At 44.0% G+C, this 23,530-nt stretch overlaps 1 protein-coding gene and 2 long non-coding RNA genes across 6 annotated transcripts; 2 read left to right on the top strand and 1 right to left on the bottom strand.

The window, feature by feature from the left end:
- Nucleotides 1–134: 134 nt before the first annotated feature.
- LOC126545686 (uncharacterized) lies at nt 135–5,930 on the top strand. 3 transcript variants are annotated; one of them, XM_055061912.2, is made up of 3 exons: nt 135–422; nt 1,996–2,181; nt 5,720–5,930. In XM_055061912.2, exons 1-3 carry the CDS (start codon nt 164–166, stop codon nt 5,731–5,733), a joined length of 459 nt encoding a protein of 152 aa, XP_054917887.1. In that variant the 5' UTR covers nt 135–163; the 3' UTR covers nt 5,734–5,930. The 3 variants fall into 3 exon arrangements, 1 of the variants encoding a protein (XP_054917887.1); XR_011892967.1 differs by having other exon boundaries at nt 138–422; nt 1,996–3,694; XR_011892968.1 differs by lacking the exon at nt 135–422 and adding an exon at nt 760–782 and having other exon boundaries at nt 1,996–3,694.
- A 369-nt stretch (nt 5,931–6,299) lies between these two features.
- Nucleotides 6,300–11,371, top strand: LOC126545693 (uncharacterized). Its single transcript, XR_007602419.3, has 3 exons — nt 6,300–6,996; nt 8,003–8,079; nt 10,560–11,371. It is a non-coding gene; the product is annotated as an uncharacterized lncRNA (long non-coding RNA).
- A 345-nt stretch (nt 11,372–11,716) lies between these two features.
- On the bottom strand, nt 11,717–16,962 carry LOC129380560 (uncharacterized). Of its 2 annotated transcripts, XR_008608701.2 has the most exons (3): nt 16,482–16,949; nt 16,244–16,412; nt 11,717–11,882 (listed from the first exon to the last, which is right to left on the bottom strand). It is a non-coding gene; the product is annotated as an uncharacterized lncRNA (long non-coding RNA). The 2 variants fall into 2 exon arrangements; XR_008608700.1 differs by having other exon boundaries at nt 16,244–16,962.
- Between the last annotated feature and the right edge of the window lie 6,568 nt (nt 16,963–23,530).

The following is a 23,530-nucleotide window of genomic DNA, read 5'->3' as shown; positions in this document are numbered from 1 at the left end:
GCAGCATCCACGTGACCCTGCGTTCCCGGATGTTAGTTCCCTAAGTTGGTTTCCAACTGTCCCTATGGGGCCACTGAATACCTAGTGTGTCAAGTGATTGGAGAGGTTTCTTCCCTGTATTGCTGCCGGATTATACAACAACCCTAGTGCGTGCAATGTCGGAATGGCGCACGTCTGTGATCGAGCTGCCATCGGCGATGACGATCGTCGCTGCGAATTTTGCAGCAAACTATTCGTACAGAGGAAGAACATGCTGCAACACATCAGGAACGTTCACAAAATGGCCGTGGATGTCAAGAAATTGATGAAATGCGACGTATGTGGCACTTCCCTGCCTACAATGGAGAAGTATTCGGTGCACCAGATCGCTGCGCACAACTTCGAGGCTGATTACGTGCACCTGGTGATCCGGAACAATAAGGGTGAGGAACAGTTTTATTAAGTTTATTCTCAGTCATCGTGAGCAAATGACGTTTAAACGCAATATTATATCTTGGACTTTTTTTAATTTCTTGTTGCGCAGTGTGCCTCCAAAAAGGCAGTTGTTTATGCTTTTCGGGCCTTTGTTTTCTCTTTCTCTATCTGTTTCGCGAAGAGCAGCTTTTGCGCAGGTGCCTAATTTATTTCCTTGGGGTATTTTGAAGTTTGTATCCTCGTTAAATATAATTTGTTTGTTTATCCATCTATAGTATAGTCATGTGTGCGCGCTCCCAGCGATGCGCTACATGACATACGTTTGGCATTGTCTGCTTTCCTGCACAGCAAGTGGAGTGAAATTTGACGTTTGTACATCTTATTTTTTTAAGCGACAGGAATAAGCTGTTCTGCGTTCTGACGTTGCTCTGTGCCACATACGTGCGTGGCCTAGTCTTCGCCTCAGTGCACGTTGCAATGCGGCAGAGACGCAGAACCGGTACCATACATGAATTTGCGGATGTCGCCGGGATGGTTTCACAGCGTATTGTGGGCAAACTCTTTAGCAGTACATTTCATAGAATAGAGCGAAATGTGACGCTCGCGCAACCCCCCCCCCCTTTTTTTTTTACTTAAACGAGAGGAGGGATTTGCTCTGCGTTCTGACGTTGCTCTGCGCTACTTGCGTGCGTGGTGTAGTCTTCGCCTCAGTGCAGGCCGCAATAGGTCCGAATGCAGGCCGACGTAGGTCCACGACCACACTTGCAATTGCGGCTGTCAGCGGCTTGGTCTCCCGGCGTACTTTGGGAAAATTCTTTAGTAGTACCACAGTCCCTCAATAGAAGGACTCTGGTTGTAGATTTCATAAAGTAGAGCGAAATTTGACGCACGCGCAATCCTTTTTTCTTTAAGAAGAGTGTGTTAGGAGGCTACTTGGTAAGATATCTTTTTGTGAACTTAAACTGCGCTTGAGAAAAGACACCAACGTAGAAGAAGACAGGACGAACGCAGACTAGCAACTGGTTTATTGAAATCACACATAATGCTGCCTCTTCGAACCAGGCGCATGCCCAAGCCAGATCATAACCGCGTGACGATGGAACACTCCCTCGCCAAGCCCCTATCTACAGTAAAAAATCAAGCTCTTCTTGAAAAGAAGGAGCTTTTCAAGAAGAAACTGAGAGAAGGGATTCACACTGTTCTGGGGCGTAGCTTGCACCATGTGCTCTCAGTTCGTCTTTGTCTTATCGTAACAGCATTGCTATGAATGTACAGTCTGATTCAATATTGAGGAAGGAGTGAGCATAGATCATGCTTAAGTTTCATATTTGTTTCTTATTAAAACAAAACTAATAGGATAAATTTTTTGAAGTTATGGCGCATTGCATTTGAAATTCAATTTTAACATAAATTTGAGCAATATCAAGGGTGACCTCATGACACAGTCGAGTTGAAGGTGAGGGAGTAAAATAAATGCTACATTAGCCCGTGTCCAAAGCCTTCAGAGTGATTATTTTTGTTTGCATCTCTCTCCCAATAGTACTTGTCACTATCTAATGCTATTTTGTGCTTTTATTACAGAATTTCATGAATGGAAAGCAGAAGAAGAGGGTAGCCAAAACTGCTGGTTCATTTTGCCCAGGGACCCCAAAAAGCTGGCCAGTGGAGAAACAAGGATCCACTATTACTGTAATAGATCAGGCGAGGCAAGGAAAAAGGAAGGTCATAGTGACCGTCGGGAGAAAAGTCAGGGGAGCTGTAGGTCTGGTAAGATATGTCTTTCATTTATTACCGTCACAATTACCGTCCGACACCTGAAGGCACCACCATAAAAGTCAGGTATCAAAGAAACCATTACGGTCATAAACCAGAAATTCAGCACTTGAGAATGAGTGACAAGAAAAAGGCCAGCGTAGCAGAGAACCTAGAAAGGGGTGTGCCCATGAAAACCATTCTAAAGCGAGTAAGAACATCTGTGGCATCCAAGCTGAGGCCCGTGCACTTGGCAGAGTGCTCAACCCTGCATAACATCAAACAGCAGTTTAACATTGCTGCTCCTGAACATTGTCACACTAATGACGCTATCAGTGTAGACATGTGGGTGCTTGTGATGAAAGAAAAAGGTGAAACACTTGTCCGCCTGTACAAGGCACAAGGTGCAGTGGACCCAAGTGGTACATTTCCTTCAGCAGACTTTGCTCTTGTTCTGATGACAGAGTCTCAGAAGGAGCTACTAGAAAAATTGGGCCCTGCAGGTACTGTATGTCTTGACTCGACACATGGAACTACAGAGTACCAGTTTGAGCTGACCACTCTTCTGGTGCTAGATAAAATAGGATCAGGTGTAGCTATAGCTTATTTCATCTGCAACCGGATGAACGAGCAAACTTTGACAGCATTCTTCAAATATCTGGAGTCGGCCATGGCCAAAAAAGTGGCTGCTAAGACATTGATATCTGATGATGCGTCGCAATTCTACAAAGCATGGTCCATGGTCATGGGTGCCACAAAACAGAAACTTCTCAGTGCCTGGCATGTGGATAACAATTGGCGTAAGAAGATACTCGAATGTGTAGAGAAACAGCTAAGGCCACATGTTTACCATAGTGTGTGGCTACTCTTAGAGTTCCTCGCGGAAAAGGCATTTGAAGATTATTTTAAGCAATTCCTTTCTAGTGAGGAAGAAAAACTGAGGGACTTCCTGAAGTACTTCAATGATCACTATGCAGTTAGGCCGCAATAGTGGGCCTATTGCTTTAGGACTAGAGCAGCTGTCAACACTAACATGCACCTTGAGAGCAAGCGCAGGACGTTAAAGCATACTATGCTGGAGAGAAAACAGAATAAGCATGGTGACAAACTTATTTCTGCCCTCATGGACTTGACAAATAATTTTTTAATGAAAAGGGCTATCCAGATGATGAAAGGGGCAAAGGGTAAGAAGCTGAGCAGAATTCAGAAGAACCACAGGTCTGGCAGTGAAATGGCAGCTTGAGCCAAATTAAATGAAGATGGCTGTGCCAAATTAAATGATGATGGCATATAGACTGTGCCATCTCAGTCTATTAAAGGGCTCTCATATAAAGTGTCAAAAGTGGGAGATGGTGCTTGCTGTCCTTTGAGGTGTAAGGAATGTGCAGTGTGTGTGCATACTTACATGTGCACTTGCTATGACCATCTTATACACTTTACAGTGTGCAAGCACATTCACTGTGTGGTCATCGCTAATCCAACTAGCAGCAACAAGGCCCATGAGAGCTCACCCGAAGAAGCATGTGAGGCAAGTCAGGCATTGCACATTGTACAGAGTATAACAAAGCTGGAAGCAGCCAAAGCAGTGTAAAGCTCAGCACTCTTAAGAGCAAAAATGGACTCGGTCAGACAGGCAATATCAGATGGTGAAGTCTCTGAGGGTGTGGCTGAGAAGGCAAAACAATTTGTTTGAGCCAGTTTTCATGCTTGTTGAAAGTGAAAGTGACCCAAAAAGAAAGATGCCAGACCATTCAAATGAACCAGCCAACAAAAAAGTTGTGCACCTGTTAAGATTTCACTCTACAAAAAACCCTAGATTGTCGCAGCCATCATCTAGCCTTTCAAGGCCCACTGAAGCTCAAAAGGAAGTCCTTAAATAACAGCTTAGGGACAGCAACATAGAAACAAGAGATAACCATGTCAGCAGGGCACGATTACTGGTAACAAGCCTCCAGTGCAGTTAGGAAGAGAGAAGTGGTGCAGTAGTGCTGTGCTGTCATGCCTTATTGAAGCAGGTTGAGGGCTCGCATGTTAACAAATCATGACATGTGGTCTCTGATGATTAGCCCGTCTGTTTTTGTCTGTGGTGTGCAGCCATATGTCACAGCTGGATGGTATGTGTGTTAGAGCACGAGAGATGCCTTCATGCTTGTTGTATGAGCTGCTGGTAAGTGTTCTGTGAAGATAGGTACAGACCCAGTGGTCATCTCTGGTATGTGGCAGCTGTTGGATGGTAGTGTGTTAGAGCACGCCTCCATGCTTGTCATATGAGCCGCTGGTAAGTATGTCTGTACATAGATGTAAGGAAGTGCATTGGATGGTGTGTAGTGTTTCAGTGTGCAAAAGCCTCCAATGTGTTTTGCTACTTATAAATTTGTGTAAACACTCAGTAGCGCAGTAGTTATGATGTTGCACTGTTGAGCACGAGCTTGCGGGTTCAATCCCAGCAAAGGTGGCTGCATTTCAGTGGTGGTGAAATAAAAAAAAAAAGTGTGTTGTTGAATTTAAGTGCACATCACAAAACCCGAGGTGGTCAAAAATATTACTGAGTCCCGCACTGTGGCATGCCTCATAATTCGATCTAGATTTTGTGTTCCATGTGATGTTCTTATTGCCCATTTGAATAAACTTTTATTTTTCAGATTACCAAAATAGAGGGCATATGCAGTGGTATTGTGTGCAGTCTGGATAAGTTGCTCTGGTCATGAGCACTCAATTAAAACTTCTGCATATTTGGCTGCAGCAGACAGTGTCATAATGATTGTAAAGACTATGCAGAAAGCTTTAGGCCACTCTACATATCAGATCAGTTTTATATTGCATCCCTTATGGTGCATCTCTTACTTGAGTAGGCATAATAACAATTGGCAATGCTTCCTTGCACATTTAATATTTTTCTTTTTTTTCTTTTGGAAGAGTAGCCTTCGAAGAATAATCTACAACAGTGCTCCTACCTTCTCTTTCACTGTCTCCCCATTTCTTTTCTACACTTCAACTTCATTCTACGCACTTTCTTATTCTCCTCTTCATCCTACATTGAGGGTGTGGGAAAGTGAGCTAAGCGTGCATAAAGATTGCTGTGCCGAACTTAATTGCGGCACTGACGAAAACAAATCTTAGTCAAAAGGTTCACTCCAGCTACATTCCCCCTCCAAACACTGTTTATCACTTCAAGCCTTCATATTCCTGTGAGCTTTTGTCTTGCTTAACAGTTGTAATAGTCATACTATTTATTACTATCAATAGCCAGCATACATTTAGCACTGCAAAGGGCTGTTTAGAAGATGTGCGAGTTTCTACTTCCCTTATGATAAATACTCCAGACATTCAGTCTCTATTTTATGAAAATCTTTCAAACATTGCCAGTGATGACCACCATATCGGTTAATGTCGGCATGGGACTGAGGCTTTCCCGCAAAAAGAACAGTTATGTTGTGCTCATATCATGTGACTGGCAGTTTCTGCTGTAATTTTTGCACTTGTCAACTGCACTGTGAAGAGTTCATTTCTGTGAATATGTGCTGGCCTGATTCTTCTTGTTCACGCATTTCAGATCTTGTGCTATGAGATGAGGAGGTGTAAAATAAAAACACCGTGTAGATTTCACAATGCCTTTAAGAAACCACGCGAAGCTTGGAGATGAAGCATTACATGCACCTTGAACCAAGTGTCTGGACACAGCGAGTGAAAGTTGTTTTGTCATGAGCGAGGGTGTCGGTGTTACTTGTAACTACCTTTAAATAAAGGTTTGTTTCAAAACAGTGGCTCAACTCTGTGTTTCCCCCGGTAAAAAACACAACCATTGGGATTTTCATGAGCGAGGGTGTCGGTGTTACTTGTAACTACCTTTAAATAAAAGTTTGTTTCAAAACAGTGGCTCAACTCTGTGTTCCCCCGGTAAAAAACAAAACCATTGGGATTTACAATTCGCTTTTTAAACCTAATTGAACAACATGAATAAAAAAAACTTGATGAATCAAGATATAAGCTTGCCATACCATGGAAACACTTGAAACTCCTTTTGAGAAGCTTATATATACTCATACACGAACACACTATAGCAATTATTTTCAATCGTATATCCACAATTTGCCGTGTCACCACGTCAAGTTTCAAGGCAGATTTTTTTTTAGACTCCAGGAAGCTATATGCCTAATTCTATCCATTGTTTACTGCATTGCATTTGATTTTCTATAACAAATAAAATTGAATTCTCCATTGATTGCGCCGACGCTCACATTATAATTATATGCTATTATTATTGACTAGTCATATATTTTCTTGGCGGGTGGGGGCTGCACTGGTGGCGTTCTACGAATTTGCGCCGCGTTTGTGCGGGTAAGCTTAAGTGCAGAATTTTTTTTGCGCGTTATGAAAACAATGCACTGCAGGTATTTTAATTAATGCAACGAGCTGTATGAAATATCGGTCAAGGGGTTGGAAACGTCGTTATAGAGAATCCCGACGATTTTTCTTTTGCGTGTGTGTATTTGGAGTTGATTCACAGTTTTATTTGTTTATTTTGGCTACATTGCGCCAATTGCGCTTCCATAGAATAAAGAAACGCGCTTCCACGCGCTTGCCGACTCGATCGCAAGGGGACAGCCTGATCAACATCAATATCAGCAGCAATGGCGGATTTGCGCTTGCCATGGCGCTTGCAAAGTTTTCAATAGTTTTCGACTACTAAGTGATGCTTTTGCTATTTTAACGTGTGGAGGTTCATTGTACGTCTGTTTTTTCAAGTTTGGCATGTGTTTTAACACGTGAAGGTGTAGTCTTTTCTTCTTCAGCGGATATTTGTACAAGACCCCGTTCACCGTCTATCAGGTAAGATGTGTACGTATGCTACACGCAATCGTAGTGCTTCACTAAGCCACAGTGCACTACAAAGTTAAGCATGAGCGGTACACAAAATTCACAAGTTCTTAGTATTGCCAAGAACAACCATTACTTGGTGAAGTTCTCACAGGCGTTGTAGAAGTTGTTGGGCGCGGCAGTGCTGAACGTAGCGTTAGCGGCTTAAATCGTGTTTTTTACTAGTAACAACGTGTCGCTATTTCATATTATTGGCGGCGTCTCCAGGACACCAAATCGGTAACGGGGACACCAGAGCTAGAACGCGGACTGGTCCATGGGTTGGGGCTCGCCGAGGCCTGCGCGTGCTAGTAGTATATCTTGATGTCTGTAGGCTGTGTGTAAGTCGTACTTTCCGAATTTTCTGACGCATTTTAAGATCAGCTGTCCGCTTTCACGGACAAGGCTGGAGTCAGGGTGGTCCGTGAGTTGGGGCAACATAACCTGCTTCCAGTTTTGATCCCTCCGCTGCGCCTTGGGTACCCTGCCGCCTCCTTGATTATAATCTAATGCTCTCCTGAGGCCTCTGTTTGCCGGTTACATGTGCCCTTCTGGAGCACTACTTGTAAACGAATCCGATCTATCGTCGCAACAAAAAAAGCGCCCCGCGACTTCTGCAACACCAGTCAGAACCTTGCCCATTTGTTTACATATGTGTGGCCGCAAATATCTGAAACTTAATGCCAGTTCAACAGGTTTGTTGGCAAGGGTGTCCGGTCGTTGCTTTGTGTTGAATCGGCGTTTTCTCAATTCTTAAGAATTTAATTGGAATGCACCTGACCAATGCTGCTTTGTGGTGCTTGCCACCAGTCCCTTGGACAGGGAAGACATATGAGAATCCCTGTGCATACACTTTATACGCAGTGGTGTGACCGCTTCCTTTGGGAAACTACCACGTTAGCGATATTGTGAGCGCAATGTGACTTTCCTTCATCTTCCTCATCCGTACGTAGTGTGTGTCGCTTCTTCCTCGTCATAGCTCTAGCTCGGCAAGAATAAAGCGGTTCCTTAGAAGTGGTGGAGGTGCTGGGGTTCTGCATACCAAGGACGTATAAGGTAACAGTGTTTGTGCCTTTAATATGTCTCATTCCATCATTTTGAGACGTGGTGGTGTTCATGCGTTAGCACAGTGCAAGGACATCCACAATGTAAGAGGTACATGATTCTCGAATTGTATACTCTCTCTGGGCTTTTCTCGCGACCTCAGCACAAGTAGTGGGAGCATCAAAAAACTGACAAAGCTGGTGCATGAATGTTGCCCAGTGTTGGTGTTCCTTGGTGTTGAAATTATCCTTCCTTTCTCTAAATCCAAGGGCGAGATCTTGCATTCTGAATGTTTGCTTGCACTCTCATTATTCGCCTTCACCATGCTTTCGTCAGCGGTCATCTGCTTGGTGAAGTGGGAGCGCCTATTGAACACTGCCTACTCACTGATGTAGAAGGTGAAGCAAACAGTCAGAAAGCTAGAAGCTTGCCCAATCTCATCCCAGGTATTTAATCCAGTTTGACATTGAAGCATCCTGGTAGTATTAAAGTACTTTAGAAAGAGGTTCCAGAAGCATTGCCAAGTTTGCCACTTGGTGAAATTTGTAGTTTGGAAACAATTTAGGCTCTTAGCAAGATTAGTAGTGAACAGAGGTTTTCACATGGCGATTGGTGTTGTCCAAATGCATGAAGAGGTCACAGTACGAGTACTTAAGCTGATAGTGTCGGGTAACCATAAGCACCAGCAGGGGCCCCGTAACAGTGTCCCCTTTAACTTCATATATGCTTCACTGCATGATGCTAAATATGCTTCGCCGCATAACACGACTCTGCTGCAGCGAAGGTGACTTAAACCGACAACAGCCGAGAAGGTGCAAACAGCACTGCGCTGCCTGGTTCTTGCTGTTGGCCTTTTCTTCTTTTCACAGTGTCCTTACTGTAAGTGCACTCCAGAGTTACAATGCAGGAATATGCATGTGTGCATAAGCTTTCATTCAAGAGTAACTCATGATCACAAGTTACGTCATCATGGTTTCGTACCATGTCACGGCATCATAAGTGAGACATAATAAAGAAGCCCTCAAAGTCTGCGGGAGAGACTAATCTTTTGTGCGAGATTGTGCTATCCTTGCTGCACGCAGTGCAATATTATATGACTCTCATGTCTATGGTGGCATTGTCGATTATGAATGTTTCCTTACTGCGTTAAAAAAATGTGTAGTGCATCTTTCAGATAATAATGGCATTATAGCTTCAGAGTTGTTCAAGTTTGGGGTACTTGTTCACTAAAAGTACATTATCAGAAAAGCTTTAGAATGTCTAGGTCATAATTGCATTTGAAGAACTAAGTCTTCCTACACATAGCAATTGGTAGCTTACTGTGTAATGTTGAAGGTGGTTTTTATTCATAGGCCCTACGCAGAGAGCAGCAACACAATGCCTGGCATGTGACCAGGGTTCGTCACAGTGTTTGCATTTCCAGTGCTCGTAACTGATTCCAAGCATAAATTTGCTTTATGAATTCTTTGTAGACAGAAGGTGCTTGAATATTAGTTGCATGAAATGCTCCAATGCACACTGTATATGTACAGCGTGTCTTTTATTACCATACAGATTTTCTTGTTTTAAAGTTATGAGCGCAGCAAATGTGGCATTCTTGCAGAGGAATTCCTCTATTTTGGAACTCCACAAATTTGGAGGCAGTCACATTTTATAGCACTCTCATTTCTTGCAAATCTTGAAAGTTGCACCTAATTCAAGATATTCATCATTGAATTTCACTGGTAAATCGAGGCAATATTGGAACAGTGTGTGCTGGGAGTGCAGAAAAGAAGGTCCCGCTACCTCATCAGATGGAAACACCCCCGACAACAGGCTCGAGAAAGTCTGAAACAACATCTTGGCCAGTCATTGTAGCAGCTGATACGACACACTTTGCCTTGCAAGCATGTGCATCAGTGTGCCGTGTCAGGCTATCATTTAAGCTTTGTCCCACACTTCTTGACAGGGCACTGCCGCCTGATGTGGAGCAGGATGCACCAAGTTTTGATTGTACTCAATTGAGCGCGATAATGAATATTTCAAAATAAGTGCAATTTTTGAGATTTCGAAAAAGAAAGGGTGTGCGTTCACATGTGGCTGCCTCCAAATATGCCATTTAGAAGGCTGCCGCCAAGTTACTAATAAAAAAGTGACTGAATTTTTCAAAATTAATTTTCTGAAACTCGCATTAGCAGCAAAGTGTGTCCTCCTCACCTAGAAACTCCTTTGCAAGAACGACAGGCTCTCTGTGCTCAAAACTTTTTGCTAAATATCTGCATGGTTAAAAAAAAAAACTAGATATGCATAATTGTTAATGTATGAAAATCGTACACTATCACTTTTCAAAATTTTTGTCCTATGCAACATTAGAAAAATTGGAAATAGAAGCTTCAGGTGACCTATCTGATGTGCAAGTTGCATGGCCATATTATTGTTTTAATTTTTCGCTATTACCTTTTACTGTGATGTCGCCACTGCAGCAGCTCGATGGCTGTGGCTTTTCATTCCAGGTCACAAAGCTGCACCCAGGTAGAGGCAGAATCCAAAAATGCTTGTGTACTTCAACTATAGCTGCACATTACAGAATCCGAGGCCCTCAAGATTTATCCGTAGCCCTCGTGTAGCCCACGAGTTCCATATTTTTTATTGGGATTGAAGAGTAACGTTTGTGCTGTATCCCTCTATTTCAGACTAAATAATGTGCATGCAAAATTATATCTTCATTACTTTACACCATTGCACCAATATCTGTTGTGCGTTGATTTTCTGATGTCCTTGCATTTGCTATAGCAAGGATTTTTAAAAATAACTATAGCTGCACATTACAGAATCCGAGGCCCTCAAGATTTATCCGTAGCCCTCGTGTAGCCCACGAGTTCCATATTTTTTATTGGGATTGAAGAGTAACGTTTGTGCTGTATCCCTCTATTTCAGACTAAATAATGTGCATGCAAAATTATATCTTCATTACTTTACACCATTGCACCAATATCTGTTGTGCGTTGATTTTCTGATGTCCTTGCATTTGCTATAGCAAGGATTTTTAAAAATCAGCCACAAAAGAAAAAATAAATGGTCAAGGAACGAAGTGGTGTGTAGCAGCTCCCTTTTTTTTAATCGCCGGCAAGTTTCGCACTCGTGTGTTAGCAACACTGTTTCGCCAGTTGTGTACTTCAAAAGAAGTGTTACCTTTCTGCTTTGGAACTTTGTGGTTTTGTTCTGCCAGCTGCTTGACCAACACAAGCAAAATGTACTTTGGATATTCCACAAATTCATTCTGTATGCATTTGGTACAATAAAATTTGTTTCAAGAATGGACAAATGCAGTGATGGTTAATTGAAAACTGCAACATGCCGAGTTTCATGCTTCATTAATTTTCTCGGCCCCAAAGAAAGCATGCGAGGTTTGAAAATGTATCATGTGACATTAGTGCACTCTGTCTAGAGAACTGATTAATGCTGCACATACATTGAACATGGTGGCCATGACCATCCCTCATGAATTGGCATTCCCTGCCTAAACCACCTCACCAAGACAGCTTGTTAACAGCAAGAAAGCTGACGGGGCTTCCAAGAATTTCTATGCACTATTTATTACTATCGCCCTACTGAAATTGCTCCATTGCTTTGCTGACAATTGTCTTGACAAAAGTGGAAGCCGAATCTGTTGAGGTTGATCAGCTTTATTTACATACAACCTATTATAAAGTGGACCTTTCTTCGCCTCTTCAACTGTTCCCACAGCTGCTGCTGCCATCTTGCACGCCACATCAAGGAGGAGGGCAATGTACATGGCAGGTGCATGGGAGGATTTTCCAAGGAACTCTGGAAAGCTGTAATCAGATTGTGGGCAAAGTTAAAAACTTAAATACGAAAAGGGTGTAGAGTATTGTAACCTTGTACATGTTGATCACACCACATGTTTCAGCTACAGCTATAAGTGCCTTGTCTCATCAACCAAGCTACAGTTCTTGCAATTTTACACTTTGTGATACCCAGTATGAATTGATAAGACTAGCTGCTATTCTAGTGGTTGTGCAGGCCACAAGGGAACAGTGCCTGGCCTTTGTGCTTGTATGTGTCAATTTCTCTCTTTCAGTCTCGCCCAAGCCACACCAAAATGTTATCCACAAGTGTCGTGCCAAAATGGCCTGGCGACATTTCGTATTAAGCCGTTTGACCCATTTATTGACTGATGCACACAGTGCAACCAAATGAAGGAAATGACATCGCCTAGGTGATTATTAAATTACCCTTCTAAAATACCACAAGAGGAATTTTGCTGTGGCAAGAGCCTTAGCAAAACCATAAGAGACACAAAAATGAAGGAAAAGCGACACCTTCAAGTTCCCGCACCGACTCACCATGAGAAGAACGAATTTTGGCAGTGTCTGCTTGAGCTTAGTTATTTGGAGATACATGCAGTTGAATGCTTTTACAAGCATTGAGATGCCCCACTATGCTAGCTTGCCTTTTATGGCTATAGAAAGTTGTATACTGCCACAAGTCTGCCTATTCTTCCGATTGGAATCTATATTGAAGCTGCTTTGAGCAACGGGCGGTATTCTATTTCAGCGCTAATGATACATTGACAGTAGTGTGCCTGGAAGGAATAGACAAAAGCATTGCAGAAGCTGCAGCACTTTGTGCTCGCTGAATGATCATACGAGAAGGTAAAGATGCCATCAGAAAGCATCCTTCGTATAGAGTCTCTTTAAAAGAAAAATACTACATCTAGACATGGTGACAGTTGTGGTGGCAAACTAAAAATATTATAATGATAGTTCAAGGTGTGGTATGGCACGTTTATGCTATTTCTGAAAAAATAAACATGGCAAGTGTGTCCATGCCAACAATTGAAACAGGATGTGCAGATGCAAAGCTGCAATACAGCACCACGGCGTCAAAAGGACAGTATGCAAGTGGTGGTCCAGCATCAAAACTTCAATGTCCCTACACTACAACACTGGGAGGCCATGCTGCATGACAGAAGCCTGTGTGGCCAGCAGGCGCTGCTCTGTCGGGCACAGGACGTGGCAGCAACTATTTCTCCTAAGGATTCAATAAACGGATTTCTCTACCTCACCCACCATGTGATGCGCCGTGTGAGGGAATGACAGTGCCACTACTCTCACAGGATATGGATGGTGCACAGCACCACCTTGAGCATCGGAGCGCACGTCTGCCTATGAGCTCTGTGTACTACGAACACAAGTGGTGCATGCGAGGTAACATTTAACATATCACTGCCAAATGCCATCAATGAACACAAGCAGCAAAGAAAGCTGCTTACATAATTTTCACAGTGTGTTGGATCTGCATATTTTTTACATCCTGTCTGCATGCCGCATTGTTCATTTGTTCGTCACTGCTAAAAAGTCCATAGTTGCATGGTACTTTTTTTGATTTTGTGCACTTTCTTTTGTCCTGAAAAAATAACCACAGCAGCTATCTTCATAAAAATGAAGCAGTTAGATGTTTCTCAATGAGCCGTAAGTATTAAAGTTGCTAAACAGGGTAGTCTACTGAATTGATTGTATTTGAGTACTGCAGGCCTAGTTGTTTCTTTGTGCCTCGGCACTAGTTAGCTGAAACACCCTGTATACTGGACGGCTTGCCTGGCTGCCCGCACCGCCGAGGCGGAGCATCTAACGTTTTCGTGGCGCACTTGTCGCCGTCTCGTGGCACCGGTCGTCCATCCTTATCGCGCAGCACACGCCAGCGTCGTCTGGTGTTCTGATTGGCCGCGGCAAATCGGACAGCTCTGGCGGGCGGGAAAAGTGGTCCGCAAGCGATCAGGCTTGCCGCCTCGTTTAACGCCTACTTTTATCCCCTGGCCAAGAGCTTTGCCCGGTTTAGCCGCTCCGTCTTTGGTGTGAACGTGCCTTTAGAGTAAAAAATCGAACAGCTTACGCTTCCACATTTTTTGCTTGGTAGCTGCATTCAATTTGCTTGCTCCTCGTCTTTTAGATGTCTAGGCTCCCCACATTTTAACGTGGCTGAATAGTGCACAAATCAGAAAGACGAGTTTCTGTGGCCTAGCCTTCTTATGGGGTGCCCACTGATTATGAGGATGCTGACATCGAAGGATCTCAAGTGGTTCTCTAGCATTTTGGTGACAGAATACAGTAATGCCGAGCTACAACGGACTTGATATCTGTCAGCACCAATGAACGCAGTAGTTAGTAGTCTCACTAAATTGAGAGTTCAGCCCAACAGCAGATGGACACCAGTGGTTTGAATCCCCATGTTGGCAAATTTAACTGGCTGAAATCAAGCATCTAAAAGACACGCACTTAGTTCCATCCCTTCAATCTGTGAGCATAATGAAGATCAAAGGTCAGGTTATGTGGCTGCAGCACCTTCTGTTCATGCAGCATACCTTTACTTTTCTTTACCAAGACACTTAGCATGCACATACCTTGTGTGCAAGCCACATCTATTTACAACAGAAACAGCGCTTTCCAATCGTGAGCAAAAGTTTGGAGGTAAAATATGGTAGAATTTTTTGTCCAGCCAACGCATGCACGCTGAAATCCAAGTGGTACAGCCAATATGTGCCTGTTCAATCACTGCAATGCATTGAGACACTTCGAACAACGCACGGCTGTACCAGAAAAAGTTTAGATGTTTTTCACTAATGCAAGCTTTCGAGTAGCTCGAACGTAAAGTGGCCTGTGTGTTATTGCTATTCAGCCGGAGTGCAATAGGAGCCAGTCAAATTGGTAAAACATGAAGTCAATGTGCACACAAAGACTACGTGTACCCTTGCATGACTTTGTGCCACAGGTAGCTAACAGCTTCCAATTCACAGTCCTTGTAGTATGCTTGTGGCCGCCATCTACAGTGATCTATTTGATTTAACGGGGATGTGTATGTTGGCTGAAAACAAGAAAATATGCTAGAAAATATATTAACACCGATGGATGCAATATGTCCTTTCCGGTAGTTTCGCAAGGGGAAACTGTAATTCGAACTTCATGGCAGCGTGCACCGCACAGCTGCACCTCATTTTATATTCTCGCGCATGCGTCAGTGTTGCCGCAGCTGTCTGTAGTGACACCCTCGCGTGCATTTCTTGTTCAAGCTTTGTTGAAGGGTTTGAAGAAATGAAGGCAGTACGGTGTTGCCCATTTCTCCTTTTAGTATCCTGCTGCTTGCGGAGCATAGTAGCGCCTGCAACTCAGTTCTCAATGCGACCTTTGAATAGTGTGTGCATCTTAACCCTTTCATAGACGCAAGCAGAGAACAGGCCGCTTTGTGTCCGAGACATTACAAGTGCTTTTTTTTATGAAGCATTTTTTACATAACGTAAAATCTCAAAGCTGACTACGATTCAGTAATAGCGAAAAGTGGGAATATTACGTCCCACTATACAGCCTCAAGGCCAGTTTCTACCTACTCGTGGTCACCTGTAATGTGATTAGAAGCAGCCAGAATACCCAGTACATTATACATTGTTTGTGCATGTTTTCATTATACTTACTGAGCATGCTTTGTATGAGAATCCTCAATCAGGGCTTTCCAATATCGCAAGGGTTCTTAGAAAAAAGATGCTTCTTGAAAATTCTTGAGGGCTCATATGTAGCAGCTCGCATATGTAGGAATGCGATTTGTTCGCGATGCTAATAATTTGATGAACTGTTTTGGTAGCTGTGGGTACGATAAATTTAGACACCTAACCGCACCAAAATTCAGCTATTATGAAAACGCGGAATTTCGATAAAAAAAGTCCATTTGCCGCTGTGGTGGTTTGAAGGAAGGCGACAGAATAAACTAAACATTGTAGAAAGGGAAGTAAACAATCTGCGCAATCGCTCTATCGCGTTGTTTGACAAAGAAATGGACGAAAAAATGTGCTTAACGTGATTCAGAAACACATCTACACAGGAATGTTCAATGGTAGAAATTGCACTTCACCGCTACATAATAGCGAAGTAGCCCTGAAAAGTGGGACCAATATTTTCCGACCGCCCAACAAAGGGTGAAATGCGCACAGTATGCACGGCAACACTTGCTTTATTCACCGCAGTAATGCCACCCTGTAATGGAGACACAACTACGACAAACGGTCCGCATTTCTTCCGCAGCGAGAAGCGAGAAAAAGTGAAACATTTTTTACCGAGTCAGAAATAAGCCAAGCGTGTTCCTGACGGTATGTAACGGCATGCCGCTGGAAAAAGGGGGTCCATACCTCGGGGTTCAAATTCCGCAGACACGGCATGCGCTTCAGCGTAGCCGTCAATTTGCGGTTGAGCAAGCGACGTTTTTGCATTTTCTATTCCGCATCAGCATCTTGTAGGCAGCGAGGGAGCACCTTGAAAACCAGCACGACGGGGGCCGTCTCGTTGAACAATCAAGGCCTAAAATTTAAAAGAAAACACAACTATTAGCGCTTATTGTTTCAAATTTTGTGATTTCAGTAGACTTACCTTGATGTTGTCGCACATTTCTTGTGGATCCATGTTGCTTTCAAGGTCGTTAACTCCAACATGTGTGTTTAAGAACGGCGAAATCGACACGCTCGAAGCGCATCATGGAGACAGCTCACGCCAGCCGCACTGCATTGTAGCTAGCAAAACTGAATGTGCAGGCTTTTATAGACTCAATTAGGCGCAGGCGCGACCTATTTAAGAATTTAACCTGACTCACCGACAATCACGCCGCGCAAGGACGGCATGACTGAACACGATCCAGCGAGGCGTAAAAGACCACGCGAACGAACCTACGTGAGCCGGCAATGGCCGCATGTGGCTGGCAGAAACCACAGGGATTTAGCAGCAGCACCTAGCAGCGTCTTTCCCTAGGCGTACAAGTACCTATCTGGGGGCAGGGAGTACGCCACTGGCACACGTCACATCCGGTTTGCCTCCAAACCGGGTACAGCCAGCCTGCGGGGATACGCTTCTCTAGCGACGGCTTCCTTCGAGTAACAAAAACTAGTCTCGAAGGCTATGCTTTTTATGACTGCGTGCACCGAAAACGATTGCAAGTAATACGGTTGGCTACGATAGTACCTTATTGTAGACATAGATTACAGGGATGTGCCTTTTCTGTTAACTTTGTAGAAAACAAAAATCTTGCACTTCCCGCTACTCTATTCTTGCTGAATTCTCGCAGTAATCTCGAAATTTATGGTCCAACTTGTTCAATCGTTCACTTGGCACTGTCACTTGCCTGGTTTGTCGAGAAAAATTTGCGAGCTTGCCTTCATCTGTGCCTTTCGCAACGAGTGATGCTTGAAACAAGGCGGCCACTTCTGGCTGCCTCTGGTGCTAGCGGTGTGAGAAAGCATGGCCTTGAATCGCTCAGAGGCGCATTCAAGGCATGATTCAAGGCACGGTATTAAAAAAAAAAAAGGGGGGGGGGGGGGGTTAGGTAGTGACCGCGGATCCGGATCATGACACTGAAATAATCAGAATAATAAGAATGGGCTGGGGTGCGTTTGGCAGGCATTCTCCGATCATGAACAGCAGGTTGCCATTATCCCTCAAGAGAAAAGTGTATAACAGCTGTCTTACCATGCAGTAGTCGCCTACGGGGCAGAAAACTGGGGGCTTACGAAAAGGGTTCTACTTAAATTGAGGACGACGCAACGAGCTATGGAAAGAAGAATGATGGGTGTAACGTTAAGGGGGGGGGGGGGGGGGGGATAAGAATAGAGCAGATTGGGTGAGGGAAAAAACGCGAGTTAATGACATCTTAGTTGAAATCAAGAAAAAGAAATGGGCACGGGCAGGGCATGTAATGAGGAGGGAAGATAACCGGTGGTCATTAAGGGTTACGGACTGGATTCCAAGAGAATGGAAGCGTAGCAGGGGGCGGCAGAAAGTTAGGTGGACGGATGAGATTAAGAAGTTTGCCGGGTCAACATGGCCACAATTAGCACATGACCGGGGTAGTTGTAGAAGTATGGGAGAGGCCTTTGCCCTGCAGTGGGCGTAGCCAGGCTGCTGCTGATGATGATAAAAAAAATTACACTGTGATTCAAGGTAGGGTGTACAAGACAAAGGTTGAGTGGGCCGAACGGCGCTCTCCCGCTGATGCTCCGCGTGTGGAAAAATTGTGCGAGGACGCTACGAGCGAACTGGACTTAATGCAATAACTGGATATGGGCGGAGAGGTGCTATTCTAGGGACAATAGATGCGCTTCGTGGCATATTCAACGTAATTTCGCTGCGGGCGTCGAGACCGATTGCGCGCGTACGCTCTTAGAATGTTACTTCATCTTAACTGCAAATTTATATTGAGACATTTTTGCTACGTATACATATTTGAGGCATGGGTTATGCAACGTGACGTCTTCAATCTTGCTGTCGTTGTCAATTGCGCGCCGTCTGCTAACGAGCCCGCGCTCGTTGCGCGGACGTTGGCAGACGCCCAGTTTTTCTCGCAGAAAGTCTGCGCAGTGTATTTTTTTAAATGTTTTTAGTTGCTTTGGTGTGCCGATGGCTCTAATCGGCCGATACGAAATGTAGTTTTATCCAGGAGAACTGCTGTTTCTAACTCTGTCTTCCAAAATTAAGTAACACGAAATAAGCCGCCTATCTGCAACATGAAGCTAAGCAAGAAAATTTTATTGATATCATGTCGTCTTACGCGCTCTTCTTGTTGGTGGAATATTGAGCAGGGACAATGATCGAAGAAAACAACATTAGAGTGAAATAAACCAGGCTTATTAACTGCGTGGCGCGAAGAATGACCAAAGCATTTCAGGTATAAATAAAAGGGTACATAGACATACATTTATGTCGTGAATATATATATATATATATATATATATATATATATATATATATATATATATATATATATATATATATTGACGACATATATGTTAGAGAAAAAATGTCAAATATTGTAAATGCACTAATTGAAGAAGTGGAAACTCCCGACGGAATACGTGTTTGCAGTTATAACACACTTATTAGTGAATACTGCACATAAAACTAATAATAGAAATAATATCCCTAGCAGGCAAGAATATATATATATATGTTTGATATTAGTATACTGCACGACGCCCAGAAAAAGCTGAAACACAAATGTGCACGCATTTCACAGCCATGGAAATCACATGCATCTTCCGACTTTTAAAAGCTGCGCCATTCTGCGCCCCTCTGTTAACGCCTGTAATAAGAAAGTGCAACCGCGTAACAACATACAATTTCACTATGTTAGCTTTGGCTGTTTCTGCGTGCTCAATGTAATCAAGAGTCTTTTCTTTAACCCTAACCACGGAGGAGGCACTGTCCTGACGAGTGACAACGCACCGAAAATGCTGTTTTCATGAAGCTGATTTGAACTGAAGCTCCTCCGTCCTCCGAATAGTTTATAAATTCAAAAAGTTCCTTAGAGGAATAGAGCAATCCTACCTTGTCGCATGACGCTGGAAATTCTGAGAACGGATGTGTTTCGCCTTGTGACGCATATGGTACGAGCAGCAGCGCGCAGCCCGTACGCCTCACAGGCTGATTTTTTTCCATGCACTTTCTTGCGACATAGCCTGCCATGTGACAAACAAGGCGCGCATCACTGGTTTTCTTCGCTAAACTAGTATGCTCGACGGGAAATGTACTGGTTTTCTGGCTCACAGCTATTTCTAGCTCGTCAAGGTTTCCTTGTGAAATATATTCATCAAGAGTTGCTTACAAATCTTTTGAGTGGGATGAACTGGCGGCACCGGTATCTAGCAGCGCCGTCAGTACCGTGGACTCAACATTAGCTTCTGTCACCAGTTTTGCTAAGCTGTACAAGCATAAGAAGTTGACTGTCATTAAGAGCTGCTCCGGAGTTGGGTGGTCACTGCAACCATGCAGCTGATTGGCGCACAATGCCAAACAAGTTCTCAATAGGATCTTGACTTAAAGGGACACTGAAGCTAAACAATAAATCAGTTTAGACTAATGAAGGATTGTTTGAGAACCCTGCAGGCAGTCATTTAAAAAAAATAGTTTGATTATTACATGAGAAAATGAAGGTCCAAGTATCTGTATTTGAATTTCGCCCCGAAACCCCAGTGCCGGTACGTCAGCGTGAGGTCAGGGATTCCAAAGTATGCTTTCGCATTTCGGCCGTGTTGGCTGAGTAAAGGTTCCCGAAACTTGCCATGTTTAATATTTGGTTACTTTAGAACACAATGTAGTCAATCTGTACCGCTATATATAATTAGTAGGCCCTAGAAGATGCCATTTCGTTCTTGCGCTTTTTCTGGCTTACCAAACGTCTTATCGTTGTAAGAGTGGTGTTTTTGGTGTTGTAGAAAGGTAATTTACTGACGCATAAGAAATCATTTTTCACTTTAGTGTTCCTTTAGGAGGAAGCTTTTAGCTCGGGCCCAACTCCGACGCGGCCTATTCAAATACATGTAAAACGCAAAGACGTTTTTCTGAGATAACCCCTGGACCGATTTTAATGAAATTTGTTGGATTTGAGAGAGAAAGTTAAATTCTAGTGACTGTTGGAAGCGTAATTTCGATTTACGGCCTGAATTTTGTTAAAAAGATTTTCAAATATTCGACCGTTTGAAAAAAATAGAAGCACGAAGTTAACAAGTTCATATCTCTACATCAAGAAGAGATATCGCGGTTCTGTAAACGGCATCCATTAGATCATTCAAAGCGGACAAATTCGTTGTGTCATTTTACATCTTACGTAAATTTGTTACGTTGGTTACAAGGGTTCTGCAAAAGCTGTATTTCCATATTACTTAATTTTTATATTCATTTGTAACATATAAATTTTATCCGCTTTAGATGTACTATTAGATGCAATTCACAGGATTGTGACATCATTTTTCGTTGAGTTACAGAGTTGTAAACTTGATAGTTTCGTTTTCTGAAAATTTTTGGTTTTGCCAATTTTTAATAAACAATCGACGACCTAACTCAAAAATTCGAAACGAACAGTCACTAGATTTTAAGTTTTTCTTTTAAATGCAACAAATCTCGTCAAATTTGGTGCGGTGGTTGCCGAGAAAAACGAATTCTCCTTTTACATGTATTTATATAGGAGCACCCGAGCTAAAGCTTGCTCTTAAATGCGCTGTCATCAAGTAGCGGAACTGGAGTTCCTTGGACAGATATTCGAGCAAGGGCAGCACACTGGACAGTGTAACCATGAACCCCACAGCCGTCGATTTGCTGAGGAATCGACACCGCCGCCGGTGAGCCGTTCCCACTTGTCGATGTACTCTGGCTTGACATCTGAGCGAGACCGGTAGAATTGGGCCACGATACTTCAGCCTTGAAGCGGGAAGTCATGATTTTGATCAGTTGGTTGATCATTCTGTGATAATAAGAAAATCCAATGGAAAAAATGATCAACAGGAAGTTAATGGATCTACTACACCGTTACGGACGCTTTATTGCTGATTTGTTTTGCTATCGAAACTAGTGACTGAAATCGCGCAGCGATGACAAGTCAGTGCAATGATGGCATTGTTTTTCTTTCGCATACTAGTACATATAGGCGCACGACTTGTCCTGCTCATTAATTCTAGGCTTGCGTTTCCTGTCTCGAAAACGCCGCGCCCGCTACTTTCCTGTCGGCAATGCTATGTCATGCTGATAACGCGCATGCCGTTCGTTACTGGGAGGAGAGGCCCTACCCCTATATACGCGCGCTAGGAGAAAAGTGTGGAGGAAATGACATAGTAGGTTCTCCTCTTTTTTGCTGTTTTTTTTAAATTTCTTTTGCTGTAGCGGCCACGCCTTTTGGGCCACAATGGCGGCTTTGTTATGGTTCTGTGCGCTCACACGTGTTGCTCCGTAGGTTTCGTACCGTGGCAAATGCGCCGTGCGGGCAGGTTTGCGTTGGTCTCCGTGTTTTGTTGCGCTGCGTTATCTGGACCGTGCTCTCCCGGATGTTGCTGTGGCCAGGTGGGACAGGAGGAACTAAAGTTCGTGAAATTAACACGCATGCAACGCTGTACGCAATGTACCGCGCCACGGCAATGGCAACGGACGAAGGAATTATATCCACGGGAAATTTTGCCCTCTTTGGAGGAATCATGCTAACGTGCCATCGCAGGCCGAAACCCAAGCGTTTCAGAATCTGTACAATGAACGCCTTACAGGTTAATGATTCCTGCTTTTGACAGCGCATATGGTGCATTTGCGGCGCCTAAAACGTACGTACGTTATAAATGCATAGTTCGTGTTCAGTAACAACTTGCTTTTATGCATATTAAAACACATGTTGCTTAACTGTTGCTTTTTCCTCGCAGTACTCGCGACAGCACGAAGTCTTTGAGGCAGAGCGCGTTCGAGGTTCATGCACACCTGCACAGGTGAACCTCAATGCACGTGCTGATAGAGCGTTACGCAGAATATGCACATTTTGCTGCCCTCGGCACCGTGCGCCGGCCAGCCGACGCTTCATCCTGGAAGATGGGAAAGAAGCGTCTGCTTTGACTTAAGGAACGAATCCTCCCCTACCGAATGGCGTATCCTATCTATGCGCGCGAGAAGCGCAGGGAAGTGAAGGTTAGCGGATGGGCTGCAAGAGTAGCCAAGGCTCCACGGAACGTGCGCCTGCGAACACATCAAACGGCTGTTCCATGGTCGCATGTAGGCCGGTTCTACGCGCGTACTGTTCGGCACCGTGCGCCGGCTATCACAAAACTTTGGTTCCGTGATGCTTCACTTACCGTGGGAAGAAGGCACCTCAGGCCGCAGTCAATGAATCTAAACGCGGAGTCAGAAATTACACTCTGCCTCCTCGCCGACGCGCTGTCGTAGTGATGCGCGGCCACCCGAAGTTTGTTCAATAAAGCACGACGATTCCTCAAGCGAGAATGTGTTTGTGCTCATAAACTCCAAGTGTATCGCAAATGGGTCGGTGTGTCGTACGTGTCTCCAGTACGTTCTTGTTGTGTTGTGAGAATGCGTAAATTGTTTCGTATCGCCAGACGTCGAGCTGGCAAGACCGTCTGAGAGCCCCAGGAATCCCAAGCAGAGAAAAGCAAGTAGAAGGCAGCGACAAAGGTGACCTTTATTTAAAAACACTCAAGAACTGGGCAGCGGCCGGTATACCTGCGGTTAATGAGAACAGTTCAGTTGGCTGGCCTTATAAGGCATGTTTATTTTCATAAAAGCCAGTAAAAGCAGCCGATTCGGCCTCACGGACCAATTTGCGAAGTTCATTATGAACTTCTTTTAACATGAATTCGGCAACGGTAATGCAATGAGACATCGCGATTGTTTAGTGTTGCTGCGGATAGCGCGCGTCTGAGCAGGCCGATTGCGCGACGCGCGGCGTGGTTTCGCGAGATATGTAAACAAGAGAGGAGAGCTGGCCCGATGGGCGGAGCAACGCCATGAGCGACGCCAACTTCCGGCTTCACTTTAGCTTCACAAAGAGTGACGTCAGGGCCTCTCTTGAGTTTCCTTCCTCCATGGTTACTGGGAAGTACCGGGCTCGCAGCGTTAACGAAAGGAAATGCGGACAAGACAGATGACGTTTATCGTTGTGTGGCAAG

Source organism: Dermacentor andersoni, chromosome 1, assembly GCF_023375885.2.
Source record: "Dermacentor andersoni chromosome 1, qqDerAnde1_hic_scaffold, whole genome shotgun sequence".
NCBI lineage: Eukaryota > Metazoa > Arthropoda > Arachnida > Ixodida > Ixodidae > Dermacentor > Dermacentor andersoni.
This window is presented reverse-complemented; position numbering and strand designations above follow the sequence as displayed.